Raw genomic sequence first — 15,611 nt, forward strand, 5'->3', positions numbered from 1 at the left:
AATTTTATTTTATTTTATTTTATTTTATTTATTTTTAGGCAATTGGGGTTAAGTGACTTGCCCAGGGTCACACAGCTAGTAAGTGTCAAGTGTTTGGTTTGAGGCCAGATTTGAACTCAGGTCCTCCTAACTTCAGGGCCGGTGCTCTATCCACTGTGCTACCTAGCTGCCCCCCGGAATAATAGAATTTTAGAAGTGGAAAGGAATTTAGACATCATATGACTGGGCCCTCTCACTCTACAGTTGAACAAACTAAGTCCCAATAAGGGAGAAGGCACTTGACATGGCCACCGCTCACTGCCAGTCCAATGGCTTTTCCATGACACCAGTCAGCCTTGTAGAAATACAGGCGATGACTCAAGAAGGTTGTCTATACTAAAATGGTAATTGAATGGAACAGCAGAGTCTCAGAAGAGACAGCATTGCAAATGGGGAGATAAATGCTGGGTGCAAACAGCTTGTAGGGTGTTTAGATATTTGAAAGACATACACAGAAGTAAGGGACAATATTAAAGGAGGAATACAGAAAAGTGACATGGCCCTAGAACAACAGTGTTAGCAGTTCAAGGGGGCCAAAGGCAGTGATTAACACAAAGATGAGCAGAAATGTCTTGGTGGTTTTTTGTGGGCAAGGTAAAGATGAAAGGAGCGACTGGATCAGTGGTTGGGATTATTGGGATAATAGTAATAGATTAACCCTCACAGCTGAGGTATGTTATTCAATAAACTCTTACTAGCTGTGTGACCCTGGGCAAATCACTGCACCCTGTTTGCCTCAGTTTCCTCATCTGTAAAATGAGCTGGAGAAGGAAATGGTAAACCACTCTAGTATCTCTACTAAGAAAACCCAAAATGGCATCATGAATAGTCAGATACAACTAAAGAACATCAACCACAAAAACTGTGAGTTTTAGGTGGGTGTGGCTGTCTCTTTTCTTGAAGTCCTGAACCTAATACATTGTGGGCTTGAAAACCAAGTACAGGAGATCTTTGTTAACCAAAGTTAATTGGTGCCAGAAAAAAGGCCAATTAGAAAGTCTTGAGCAATTCGATTCAATCTATTCCATTCCGTTCAATTCAACAAATATTTATTAAGCAATTATATATGACGCTGTTTCTGGGTACTTCAGGATACAGATATTAATTGTCTTACTTTCTACTAGAAAGGTCAAGAAACAGACGAATGAAAACAAGACCCTGTCCTCCATCTGGAATGCTTTTGGCTTAGGAAGCTGGAGGGGGTAGGAGACCACCCTAATTACAGTACGTTTGTCCTGCCTTGGGTGTAGAAAGTCTCACTCCCTAACCCTGCCAACCAGTGCTGAGTGGTAATATAGTTTAAAAACTGTAATTGTGCATCAGCCTCAACATAAGAGCTCCTTTACCTCCTGGGTCTCAATAATTACCTTTTCTGTAATAGGTACCCCTTTCAAGGCAGCTGGTGACAGTGCCTTGAGTGCTGGGCCTAGAGTCAGGAAGACCTGAGTTGAAATCTGTCCTCAGGCACTTACTAGCTGTGTGACTCTGGGCAAATCACTTAAACTTAAACTGACTGCCTCAGTTTCCTCATCTATAAAATAATAATAATAGCAACTATCCAGCAGAGTTATTGTAAGACTTAAATGATATAATTGTGAAAAGCACCTAGCATGATTCCTGGCACTCAGTAGGCACTTTATAAATGCTTATTCCCTTCCTCGGCACTTGTGCAGAGCCCTCAGGAGAGCAGGGCTCTGCCCCAGGACAGAGTTCAGAAAACGGTCCTTTGGCAACAGGTGTCCAGTTTCCACACTTGAAGACCTGAGTTCAAATCCCACCTTAGATGCTTATTAGCTGTGTTACCTTGGGCAAGTCACTCAACCTTGATGAACCTCAGCCATCTCCTTGGGATTTATCTACTAAGGTACTGATGAGTTACAATCTGTGCTGATAGAAGAAATAATAGAGCTTAGCACCTATTACTAAGAACAATTAGTTAAAATAAGCTTCTAGATGGTGGCCCTGGGTGAACTCCCACCCCATTTCACCTGTTCTCTACTTCTCCATCACTTCTTTGCAGAATACCCCAGGGTACTCTTTTTTTTTAATTTTAATTTTATTTTTTTTGGCTAGGCAATGGTGATAAGTGACTTGCCCATGGTCACACAGCTAGTTAAGTGTTAAGTGTCTGAGGCCATATTTGAGCTCCGGTCCTCTTAACTCTAGGGTTAGTGCTCTATCCACTGTACCATCTAGCTGCCCTTTTTTTTTTTAATTGGGTTAAATGACTTGCCCAGGGTCATACTGCTAGTAAGCGTCAAGTGTCTGAGGCTGGATTTGAACTCAGGTCCTCCTGACTCCAGGGCAGGTGGTGAATCCTAAGTACTCTGAGTGGGATTTGCCCTGAGTGCTTCTCTGTGATGAATACCACCGTGTTCTACAAATTAATCATGGTGGTTTGGAAATCTTGGTTAAACTGACTATCTTTTTGTTGATTTCTAGCTACAGAACTGAAGGCTGCATTTAAGACCTTAAATCTCTCCTCAAGGGCAGCTAGGTGGCACAGTGGATAGAGTACCAGCCGTGGATTCAAGAGGACCTGAGTTCAAATCCAGCCTCAGACACATAACGCTTACTAGTTGTGTGACCTTGGGCAAGTCACTTAACCCTACTGCCGAGCTAAAAAAAAAAATCAACTAACTCTCTCCTCAGCCTCAGTTTCCTCATCTGTAATAAGACTCAGTGGTGTCTAAGGTCTCTTCCAGCTCCAACTTTAAGATCCTGTGAAGACTTTTGTGTTTTGGCTGTGTGTCTGTGTAAAAATCACCACCACAACTACTTATTTAAAAGAAAAAAGAAAAACACAATTCAGAAGAATGAGAAATAGCTTATTACCTTTTTGGTGTGTTTGGTTTTTGTAATTAATAGGAAGTCATCAAACAGAAACAAGTAGACGTCGAGGAATCTGGTGCTTTCTGAGGAAAGAGAGGGAAGGGAGAGGTGGGGCAAGAAACAGGCATGTAAGCTTTTATTTAAAGTATATTGATCCCAAATTATCCCCCTGAGACATATACTGGTTGGGTAACACTGGGCAGGTCACTTAACTCCTCAGGGCCCGTAGGTAACTCTTTGAGACTAGCACTTGCAGAGAAGACGCTTATCTGTATTGGTCACAGATCTCATCCTGTCCCATCCCATGTCCTAGATGGTAGAGGGAGTGTGTCACGGTGGATGGAATATTAGATTTGGAGGAAAAGGATCTAGGATTCTGCCTCTTACTCCTTGTTTTCCTTTGGACAAGTCACTCAGCTTCGCAGAGGTCCAGTTTCCACACTTGAAGACCTGGGTTCAAATCTCACCTTTGCCACTTACTAGCTTTGTTACCTTGGGCAAGTCACTTGACCTCGATGACCTTGGGATTTATCTACTGAATCACTGAGGAGTTGCTATCTGTGCTGATGGAAAGAGTTCCCACACTAGAAATCCCTAACATAGATTCTTCTTATATGTGTGTGTCCTTTAGCTTACAAAGCAGGATATGTGCAATGGAGAGTCTCAGGTTGACAGTTTAATGATCTCATTCATCTGTGCAACACGATGCCTGTGTTAGAGCTTAATTCTGTTTTTCAGACATGGCACAACATTTATTTACTTCTAGAGAGATTTGATCTGTACTCTGGGGCACTAGCACTGGTCTTCTCTGCATATTGGTTCCCAACTTGAAAGACACTCTACCTATGATTTTGGTTATTATAATAGTGAGGGTGTATTTCATTGAATTCCAAGATCACATTTCTGGTGGTTTTGAATCAGCAAGTAAGGAATAGCACCATATAAGCAAAATCCATCAGAACGGGCAATTGACTTAACCAAACCAGGAATAAAGACAATTACAAATTACAAAAAGTAAAATAGATAACTATAATTACATGAAACTATAAAACTTTTGCATGAACAAAATGAATAGATCTTGGTTAAGAAAGGAAACAAATGGGGAAAAGTCTTTGTATGAGATTTCTCGGCTAAAGGTTTAGTATCCAGGATATATAGATAACTACCAGATATTAATTAACCATTTGCCAGTAGATAAATGGTCAAAAGGTATGAACAAGCACTTCTCAAAAGAAAAATCACAAACTATTAACAACTTTATGAAAGAATGTTCCAAATCATTAATAATAAGAGAAATGTAAATCAAAACAACCCTGAGGTTTTACTTTGTTCACACCCAGCAAATTGACAAAGATGACAAGAGAATAGTCAGTATTAGAGGGATTGCGAGAAGACAGACACACTAGTGCATTGTTGGTGCAGCTGCACAATATTACAACCATTTTGGAAAGCAAGTTGGAATTATGCAAATATAGTGACTATAGTGTCCATGCCCTTTGACCCAGAGATTCCACTAATAGGCTTGTATCCTAGGGAAGCCATTGATAAAAAGTCAGTGTCTGTCTGTGTCTCCCTCTCCTAAAGCGGTGGCACATGAATAATGGAATATTACTGTACAATCTGAAAAGACAAATATGATGGATGCAAAGAAGCTTGTTACTTGAAAATTTACAGAACGATTTAAAAATATTCTTTGTTACATGGGGTGGCCAGGAGAGGGATACCAGGAGAGATTCTGCTGATGTCCCCTGAGGGCAACTAGGTGACTCAGTAGATATATTGAGCACTGGGCCTAAAGTCAGGAAGAGCTGAGTTCAAATCTGGCCTCAGACACTAAATAACTGTGTGACCCTGGGTAAGTCATTTAACCCTGTTTGCCTCAGTTTCCTCATCTGTAAAATGATCTGGAGAAGGAACTGGCAAACCATTCCAGGATCTTTGCCAAGAAAACCCCAAATGGAATCATGACCAAGGTGTGACCTTGGGAAGTCACTTCACCCTGTTTGCCTCAGTTTCCTCATCTGTAAAATGGCAAACAACTCCAGGATCTTTGCCAAGAAAACCCCAAAAGGGGCCATGAAGAATCAGACATGACTGAAATGACTAAATAACAACACCAAAATGGGTATAATCATAGCCCCTACCTGCCAGAATTGTTTTAAGGATCAAATGAGCTAATAATTGTAAAGCACCCAGCACATGGTAAGATATAAATGTTAGCTCTTATGATGATGATGAAAAATAAAAGATATCCATAATTTTATTTTTATAAATAATATTGGACAGCAGAGTCTCAGTCTCAGAAAACCCCTGAAGCAAAATCCCTCTGGCAGGATCCACAGTGTGGCCATCTGGAAAAAGGTCTGCATTCTCAGCATCATGGAAGACACAATATTTTGTGGTGAGAACCTCCAGCTGCTCAAATTTCTGTGCTGTTTGCATTTTATATTTGCAACAGATGATGTGGTCACTGTGTTTAGCCAGGGAAGGGAAATTAGTCATCTATCTTGTCTCTAAAAAAAAGGAGGTGGTGTGATGGAGTAGAAAAGAACACTGAATTTGGATCCAGAGGTCCTGGGTTCAAATCCTGCATTGGCTTCATACTGCCTGTGTGTCTTGAAAAAGTGTTTAAACTCTCTAGGCCTCAATATTTCAGTCTGTCAGGTGAAGGGTTGGATGAGATAACCTCTAGAGTCCTTTCCAGCTCAGAATTTATGGTTCTAAGGTTCTATGGACTTCCGGTGCCAAGATGGCAGAGTGAGGAAGAAACCCTCTGAAGCCCTCCCCGGTTTCCCTCCAGATAGCTAGAAAACCTCCTCAGAACTGGTCTAGGAGCAGGGCAGCAGCTGACCAGCCCAGCGGGGAAAGTCTGTCTCACTGCGGTCTAAAAGCAGTAGCAGCAGCAGCAGCAGCCAGCCTCACAGTAGGGGGCCCTCAGCAAGGTTCCAAGCCTGGGACAATCCACCAGCAAGGCTCCATCCTCCTACAAGCCAGCAGCATCCTAGGCAAGTGAGTAGTCAGCACAGCCCAGCAAGGCCCCACTCCAGGGACCCCCACCCCAGCACAGGCACAAGCAAGGCTTTGACCCCATTGCTGAAAATTAGTGATGCCCTACCTCTGGCGCAGACCAGTGCTAACTGTTGGCCACCCCAGGGAGACCAACAGGGAGGCTCCACCCCTCAGAATGAGCCAGAAGGGAAGCCTACCCTCCAGAGAAAGTAAGCAGCTGATCCCTGAAGTCCAGTGAAAGCCAGCAGTAAGAGCCAGAGCCCCACCACAAAAAGCTTGGAACAGTGCAGGACCAGAACCCAACTCTCACATAAAAACATCAAGTCACCAACAAAAAAACAAAACAAAACAAAACAAAAATAGAGCTTGACTATAGAAAGTTACTGTGGTGACAGAGAGGCTCAAGGCATAAACTTAGAAGAAGACAATAGTGTTGAAATAGCTACAAGTGAAGTGTCAAAGAAAAATGTAATTTGGTTTTGGGCCCAAAAAGAATCCCTGGGAGAGCTTAAACAGGATTTTAAAAAGCAAATTAGAGAAGTAGAAGAAAAATTGGGGAAAGAAATGAGAGTAATGCAAGAGAATATTGAAAAAAGAGCCAATAGCATGAGAAAAGATATACAAAAATTTACTGAGGAATATAACTCCCTAAAAAATAGAATTGGCCAAATGGAAAAAGAAGTACAAAAGCTCACTGAAGAAAATAATTTCTTAGAGACAGAATTTGGAACTCAAAGTTTTAAGAATGAATGTTAGAAATTGTTTTTACATGTAACTGGGGAAAAATAAAATAGTAAGTAAAAGCTTAAAAAAAAAAAGAAAAAAAAGACTTGGCAAAAAAAAAAGAAAAGAATTCCTTAAAAATTAGAATTGAAAAAGTGGATACTAATGACTTTGAAACATTAAGATATGATGAAACAAAATTAAAAAAGTAAAAAAAAAATAAAAAAGAAAGAAAATACGAAATTTTCATTGGAAAAACAACTGACCTAGAAAATAGATCCAGGAGAGATAATATAAGAATTATTGGACTACCTGAAAGCCATGAGAAAAAAAAAAGGCCTGGACAACATCCTTCCAGAGAATCAAAGAAAACTGCCCTGATATATTTGAACCAGAGGGCAAAATAGAAATTAAAAGAATCCACCAATCACCACCTGAAAGAGGTCCTAAAATGAAAACTCCCAGGAACATCATAGCCAAAATCCAGAGCTCAGAGATCAAGGAAAAAGTATTGCAAGCAGCCAAAAAGAAACAACTCAAATTTCATAGAGGTACAGTTAGTATAGCACAGGATTGGGCAGCTTCATCATTAAAGCTTGGAATATGATACACTGGAAGTCAAAGGAGTTAGAATTACAAGCAAGAATCACCTGCCCAGCAAAAATGAATATAATCATTCAGGGGAAAAATGGATATTTAATGAAATAGAAGACTTTCAAGCATTTCTTTTCTTTTCTTTTTTCTTTTTGGGCAATTGGGATTAAGTGACTTGCCCAGGGTCACACAGCTAGTAAGTGTTAAGTGTTTGGTCTGAGGCCGGGTTTGAACTCAGGTCCTCCTGACTCCAGAGCCAGTGCTCTAACCACTGCACCACCTCACTGTCCCTCAAGCATTTCTTATTAAAAGACCAGAGCTGAATAAAAAATTTGACCTCCAAATGCAAGACTCAAGGGAAACATAAAAAGGTAAAAAAGAAACAAGAAAGAGAAAACATAAGAAATTCAGTAAGGTTAAACTGTTTATATTTCTACATGGTAAGATAATATTTGTAACTCTTAACAACTTTATTACTGTAAGAGCAATTAGGAGTATATGTAGACAGAGGGTGTGAATATAGGGTAACTTTAAGGTGATGACACCCCAAAAATCAAAATAAAGGGGGTGAGAAAGAGAATTGCAATAGAAGAAGGGGGGGCGGAGATTGAATAGGGGTAAATTACCCTACAGAAGAGAGGCATGAAAGAGTTGTTGTGATGGAGGGGAAGATGAGGGTGTGTGTGGCATACAAAACTTAAATCTTACTCTCATCAAAATTGGCTCAAAGAGGGACTATCACACACACTCAGTTGGATATAGAAATCTATCTTACCCTATAAGACAGTCAAAAGGGATGGGGATAAAAGAAGAAGGAGAGGGGACTGATAAAAAGGAGGATAGATTGGGGAAGGTGGTGATCAGAAGTAAAACATTTATGAGGAAGGAAAGTGGGAGGGGGTAAGAGAGAGAAAGGGAGATAAACAAGTGAAAAATAGCATGGAGGGAAATACACAATTAGCTATCATAACTCTAAGTGTAAATGGGATAAATAAAACAGAAGCAGATAGCAGAATGGATTAAAAACCAGAATCCTACAATATGTTGTTTATAAGAAACATGTATGAAACAAAGAGATATACACAGAGTAAAAGTAAGGGGCTGAAGCAGAATCTGTTATGCTTCAGTTGAAGCAAAGAAAGCTGGGATAGCAATCATGATCTCAGACAAAGCAAAAGCAAAAATAGATCCAAATAAAAGGGATAAAGAAAGAAACTATATCTTGCTGAAAGGTACCATAGTAATGAAGTCATATCAATACTAAACATCCATGCACCCAATGATATAGCATCTAAATTTTTGAAGAAATTGAATGAATTATAGGAGATAATAAAACTATACTAATGAGGGACCTCAAGTTTCTCCTCTCAGAACTAGATGAATCTAACCAAAAAATAAATAAGAAAAAGTAAAGGAGATGAATAAAATTCTGGAGAAGTTAGATATGATAGCTCTCTGGAGAAAACTGAATGGGAATAGAAGGCAATATACCCTTTTCACAGTAGTACATGGCACCTACACAAAAATTGGCCATATATTATATTAGGACATGAAACCCTCACAACCAAATGCAGAAAAGCAGAAATAATAAATGCGTCCTTTTCAGATCATAATGCAATGCAATAATGGACAATGGAAAGAGAGATTAAAAATTAATTGGAAATTAAATAATCTAATCCTAAAAAATAAGTGGTCAAAGAACAAGTCATATAAATAATTTATAATTTCATTAAAGAAAATGACAATGAGACAACTTACCAAAATTTATGGGATGCAGCCAAAGCAATACTTAGGGGAAAATTTATATCTCTAATTGCTTACATCAATAAAATAGAGAAAAAGCAGATCAATGAAATGGACGGGCAACTAAAAAAACTAGAAAAGAACCCAAAATCCCCAACTAAACATCAAATTGGATATCCTGAAAATCAAAGAAAAGATTAGTAAAATTGAAAGTAAGAAAACCATTGAACTAAAAAATAAAACTAGAAACTGATTTTGTGAAAAAAAAAACCAATAAAATAGACGAACCATTGATTAATTTGATTAAAAAAAGGAAAAAAGAAAACCAAATTACTAGTATCACAAATGGAAGGGGTACATTCACCACAAATGAAGAGGAAATTAAAACGATTGTTAGGAGCTATTTTGCCCAATTATATGCCAATAAATTTGACAATCTAAATGAATGGATGAATATCTACAAAAATATAAATTACCCAGATTAACAGAAGAGGAAATAAAATACTTAAATAACCCGATCTTAGAAAATGAAATTGAGCATGCCATCAATGAACTCCCTAAGAAAAAATCCCCAGGACCAGATGGATTCACAAGTGAATTCTACCAAACGTTTGAAGAACAATTAATTCCAATACTATATAAACCATTTTTTTTTTTTTTTTTGCTTTTTGGTAAGGCAATCGGGGTTAAATGACTTGCCTAGTGTCACACAGCTAGTGTCAAGTGTCTGAGGCTGGATTTAAACTCAGGTCCTCCTGACTCCAGAGCCAGTACTGTGTCCACTGCGCCACTTAGCTGTCCCCATACATAAACTATTTGGAAAAATAGGTGGTGTCCTACCAAATTCCTTTTATGACACAAAAATGATGCTGATACTTAAACCAGGAAGAGCCAAAACAGAGAAAGATAATTATAGACCAATTTCTCCAATGAATATTGATGCAAAATTTTTGATAAAATACAAGCAAAGAGATTACAGCAATATAACCCAAACATCCTACACTATGAGTAAGTGGGATTTATACCAGAAATGCAGGGTTGGTTCAATATTAGGAAAGCTATCAGCATGATTGACCATATCAATAACAAAACCAACAGAAATCATATAATTATCTCAATAGATGCAGAAAAAACCTTTGACAAAATACAGCACCCATTCCTATTAAAAACATTAGAGAATATAGGAATGAATGGCGCTTACCTTAAAATGATAAGTAATATTTATTTAAAACCATTAGCAAGAGTAATCTGTAATTGGGATAAGCTAGAAGCTTTCCCAGTATAATTAGGGTAAAGCAAGAATGGCCATTTTCACCTCTGTTGTTTAATATCGTAATAGAATTGTTAGCTATAGCAATAAGAAGAGAAAAAGAAAAGGGAATCCCTTAGATCAGATCACTGAGGGGTTAAATGACTTGTCCTGAGTCCCACAACCAGAATGTGTGAGAGGCTTGATGTGAAATCAAGTCTTTTTGGCTCTGAGGCTGGCTCCTTCCCTTCTATTCTATGAGGCCTTTACAGGGGAACATTTTTGTTTGTTTGTTTACTTTGTTGTTGTTAAAATAAGATTAACTAAATACAAATGATAGCAAGAAAGTGCAGTGTTTAAATAAAAAGTGAACCTGGGTTTGGTGTTTTGTTTTGTTTTGTTTTTTAACATTTCAAGAAATGATAGATGTCTCCAAGAAACAAAGAGAAGACCAGAGGATTCCCAAGTCAGGCATGTTTTGGGGGGAAGGTGGGGGTGATTGGTAGTCAGGTAGTCAGGCCAGAAAGGATTAAATAAATTGGGGGAGGGGAAGGATGCAACCTGAGCCTGTGATTTCATTGTCTGAGTAAAATTCCAAGTCATCCTTTTTCTGTAATTTAAGAATCTGAGAGAGATGCCTTAGAGTGACTTGTCTGGGATCACACATAGTCAGTCTGTGTCAGAGTCTGGACTTGAACCCAGGTCTTTCTAACCCTTGAGGTCATCCCTATCCATTATCACGTACTACATTTAGAGAAGAAATCTTTGAAGATTCATTTTGCTTGTTTCAGCCTGTTAAAACTCCTGCCCTTTCAATTCTTTTATTAAACCTAGGGATGAGATGGTCGCACTCTTTGCCACCAAAGGTCTGAATCAGCACAAACCAGAAAATCAGCCATGAGCCCTCCCAGACTTTTATTGGGTGTTATTTCCTTTGACTTGGATTCTTTCACTCTCAGCACTTTCTCTTGCTATAGCTCTATTCTTAAGAGTTCTGAACAGCAAGGGCCAATGCCCTCCTGTGGTCCACAGTGGTCGTGGCCTCCCTTGGCTCTTCAGATTCTGCTGGGGTCTCGGTCCTGACTCAAGGACTCCAGCAGGAGGTTCAACTCAGGATTTAACACCAGGCTATTCCAGGTTCCAAAGGGCATCTTTAGGTCCCTATTTCTCTCCTGCCCTCACTGCAAGAACAGTGAACTAAGATATAGCTGTTAATGCAGTAGCTATTTTTTTTCCTTTTTCTTTCATTTCCTTCTATTATCGAATATCCAAGGAAAATAGAAGGCTTATAATTAAAGGAAACAAGGCCAATTAAAGAGGTCAAGTAATTTTTTCTAAAGGCAGAATGATATAGTGAAGAAAGTTTTGTTTTAGGAGTCAGAAAGACCTAGGTTCAAATCTTGACTTTGTTACTTACTGCCTATGTGGCCCTTGGGGGGCAGCTGGGCCTGGAGTCAGGAAGTCCTGAGTTCAAATCTAGCTTCAGGCACTCCCTAGCTGTGTGACCCTGGGCAAGTCATTTAACCCTGTTTGCCTCAATTTTCTCATCTATATGATAAGCTGGAGAAAAAAAATGGCAGACCACTCTGGGGTCTTTGGAAAAACAAATGTGGGCTTGGGCAAGCTACTTCTTTCTGGGTCACAGTTTTCTCATCTGTTTAATGAGAGGATTCACCTTCCAGCTCTGAATTGGGATCCTCAGCGCCATAAAATATGCAGTGAATCTTTCCCATTCCCATTTATATAATCTAAGAAGTGAAAGTGGTGTCTGAATAGGAAATATTCCATAGCACCGACACAACATTGGAATAAGATCACTGGGTCATAGATTTAGAGCTAGGAGGGAATCAATCCTCACATTTCACAGGTGAAAAACAGAGGCACAGAAAAGTTAGGTGACTTGTCCAGGGTCACACAGCTAGTAAGTATCTAAGATGAGATTTGAACTCTCAGAGTCCCACAAAGTGCTGGACTTTGATTCATCAGGTCAGATTGAGAGCTACCAGGAACATTAGCGACCATCTAGTCTACCTCCCCTTTCATTATACAGATGGGGAAACTGAGGCAAAGTGACTCTCTAGGGTAAGACAACTAGTAAATGTTGGGGGTGAGATTTCAACTTAGGTCTTTCTGAATCTAGGTTCAGTGGATTGATTATCCAGCATCACAGTGAGACAGACAGGCAGATTCTATTTCTTCTTGTTTAGTCATTTCAGTTATGTCCGACTCTTTGTGACCCTATTTGGGGTTTTCTTGGCAAAGATCCTGGAGTGGTTTGTCATTTCCTTGTCCAGCTCATTTTACAGATGAGGAAACTGAGGCAAGCAGGGTTAAGTGACTTGCCCAGGGTCACACAACTAGTAAGTATCAGAAGCTGGATTTGAACTCGTGAAGATGAGTCTTCTTGACTTCAGGCTCGGCACTCTATCCACTGTGCCACATACCTTCTCAAAAGTTGGCTTGCTTCACTTGATTTGACTAGCTCCCAGGGCTGTTGTAGAATCACACAGCTACTGAGTGTCTGAGTTCAGATATGAATTCAGGTCTTCCTGATTCCAGGCCCAGTGCTCTATCTACTGTGCTACCTGGATGCCCCCCGGCTCTATTCCTCTTCTCCCCCAAACCAAGAAGCCAGATTTTCTTACCAGCCCCAAAAAAGAAAGTGTTGGTAATTTAAGAAAAACAGTTCATTACCTGCTAGAGTCAATTTTCCCTCATGAAGGAGGTTTCTGTTGGCTGGTGACAAGATGTTTTCTGTCATGTGTTCCTTAAAAATGTGTTTCAGGTACTTCAAAAACAAGAGAGAGACTCATATAAAGCCTGTAGAAGAGGAACATCCCAACCACATAAACTTAAGCTAGGGCGATACCAAGCCATGCACCGTGGGATACTCTGGAAGGGGTGAGGGGGAAGGGAAAAAAGAATTTATTAAGTGCCTACTATATACCAGACACTATGCTAAATACTTTACACATGTCATCTCTTGGGGACTGTTAGCCAACGGTTTGATAACTCCAGAAAGAAACATACGTTCAACAAATCCTATAAGCTATCTGCCTTCCCCATATAAGATAACCCTTAGATGGAAGTCATACTTCTGGCCCAGAATTCTCACCTGCAGAACTGTAACTAGGACAGAGCACCTGGAGCTTTATTCCAGGATGCCATATTTCCAGGGTGCTGGAGTCCTTTGGTTTGCTGGAGAGGGATCCTCCCCCATTCCACCCTCTGTGGCAAGGTCCCTAGCAGTGGCATCATGCCAGTGTCCCAGGAGGACATAGGACCTATAGAACTAGAGTGAGAAGGGTCTCCAGAAACCATCTAGCCCAGGCATTCTTAGTGTTCCGTGTATACTTTGGTCATGGTCGGGTGAAGCCTATGGACCCCTTCTCAGAATTATGTTTTTTAATTCATAAAACAAAATGAATAGAATTAAAAAGGAAACAAATTATACTGAAATATATTTATCAGATTATTTTAGAAAAAAACATACAAGCTTGTGGACCTCAGATTATGAACCTTTGATATAATCCAATACTCTAATTTTACAGCTGAGGAAACTGAAACCTAGGGAGGTTAAAGATTTGCTTGTGGTCACTCAGGTATTAAGATCCAGAAGTAGGATTTGATTTCAGGTCCTCTACCTCCAGAACAGTTATCTTTTCACTATACCACACTGCTTCCCAATCCCTGTCTTCCTAGAATAATGTGATGTCCTACACCACCTGATGAGGTCCTCTTTCATGTAACTTGCCTTAGACGTGGTTTGAGGTGCTTGCCCAGGGTCTAGAAATTCCTGGGTACAATCCAGTCTGTTTCACTCCTCGGTAGCAAGGAAACTAAAGGAGAATTTTCCCCTAGAAAGACAAACCCACAGGGGAAGGAATGTCAGTCCTAGTGGGCATACCTCTGGTATGAAGAACCTTTTATCTCGATCCCAAAGTGGAGGCCACACTATGATCTCCTGGAGGTGCCGAAACTTTTGGAAATTGTCAAGCCATTTCACTTTCCCTTCAAGGTCACCTAAAAGAGGAGAAAAATCAGCCCTTTTAACATGTGCACTTCACGTCCAACGGCATGATACATGTTGCTACTTGGACTTTGTGGTGATTTCTGCCTAAGCCACTCCCCATTAGCCTCTTGGCCTCTTCAGCATCTTCAGAATATTGATTGTTTTTTACATGCCAAAGGAAGAAACTTGCTGATCTAAACCTAGTCTCTTGTTGAGAGCAGTAAGTCTTTACTGACACAGTTCAGCAAATGAGAGATGAATTATGTATTGTTATTCAAGTAATACTGATGTCATTCCATAGGGGCTATCTGCTCTCTCTTGGGGGAAAACATGTCCCCAAATTAGAGAAATACAAATATTGGAGGTAATGACACAACTGATATTTTTATGTCGGGGGGGGATAACAGGTTGAAACTAATCCATTATTTTTTCCCTCGCGTATTTATATTCATTTCTCAAGACTCCATTTCTGTTGCTTTTAAAGATATGGGATGATGTAAACTCATTTAAAGAGATGGAGGACAGTTCATAGACCCATTGACCCATAAGGCCAGTGGGAAGGTTCAGAGATTGCTTCATCAGCCCAGTGAGAAGAAACCACTTTTAATGGACAAAAATATACTTGACATCATATCAGATCGATAAGAAATCACCCTGTATTAAGAGGCCCCAGAGAAAGGTCTGATATCGCCCTCAAAAACCTATCCCAATCCTTCACATAAGAATATTCTTGTAAATTACTGCATACAATTTCTCATACATTTCTTTTTATTCCTTGGCTAGATGAAATTTATTTCAATCCCTTGGACCCTTCGGAGATAGAAAGGGAAAACAAATCTTCAAGATTAGAAAAAAAAGAATTTGCTAATTTTTGTTTGCAGCTCTCAAAAGGGAATTGACAACAATATGAGTAACAGTAGCTTTGTACAGCAGCTAATTGGGGAGCTTTGGAGAGCTATATCCCCTTTGAACACTCCTAAGAGACACCAGCACATAACACACTTAGCATAAATCACCCAGAATGTTTTCATTTTATTCAGAATTTCCCATTATGAAAAACAGAAATGAGGATGCAAGTCATTATCATGCTTGGTTCAATTCCAAATTTTTTAAAATTCAGTAAACATTTATTAATGGTCTCCAATGTTCAGAACCCCATTCTAGGAACTGGCGTAGGCACGGAATTTAGGTAAGACATGGTACATGCAGACTAGAAGGGAATAAGACCCAGTTACTTAGAACGCATAGGATTACTGAAGCTCATTAGAAAGCTGTAAAACAAACATTTATACAGAGAAGGATATTACATGACAGCTCGGTGGTATAGAAAGCACCAGCCCTAGAGTCAGGAGGCCTTGAGTTCAAATCCAGCCTCAGACATTTACTAGCTGTGTGACCCTGGGCAAGTCA

At 39.7% G+C, this 15,611-nt stretch overlaps 1 protein-coding gene across 3 annotated transcripts in view; it reads right to left on the reverse strand.

Annotated features, from left to right (window-relative positions):
* Positions 1-15,611, reverse strand: part of PLEKHG7 (pleckstrin homology and RhoGEF domain containing G7) — a 56,957-nt gene that overhangs the window by 11,046 nt on the left and 30,300 nt on the right. For all 3 annotated transcript variants that reach the window (XM_027842535.1, XM_027842534.1, XM_027842533.1), the window contains 3 exons: positions 14,097-14,212; positions 12,884-12,977; positions 2,875-2,954 (listed from right to left, as the gene is read on the reverse strand). In XM_027842535.1, coding sequence (XP_027698336.1) covers positions 2,875-2,954; positions 12,884-12,977; positions 14,097-14,212 — 290 coding nt within the window. The remainder of the gene's footprint in view (positions 1-2,874; positions 2,955-12,883; positions 12,978-14,096; positions 14,213-15,611) is intronic.

The sequence above is a fragment of the Vombatus ursinus genome, unplaced genomic scaffold (assembly GCF_900497805.2).
Source record: "Vombatus ursinus unplaced genomic scaffold, bare-nosed wombat genome assembly UNPS02014874.1, whole genome shotgun sequence".
NCBI classification, from domain to species: Eukaryota; Metazoa; Chordata; class Mammalia; order Diprotodontia; family Vombatidae; genus Vombatus; species Vombatus ursinus.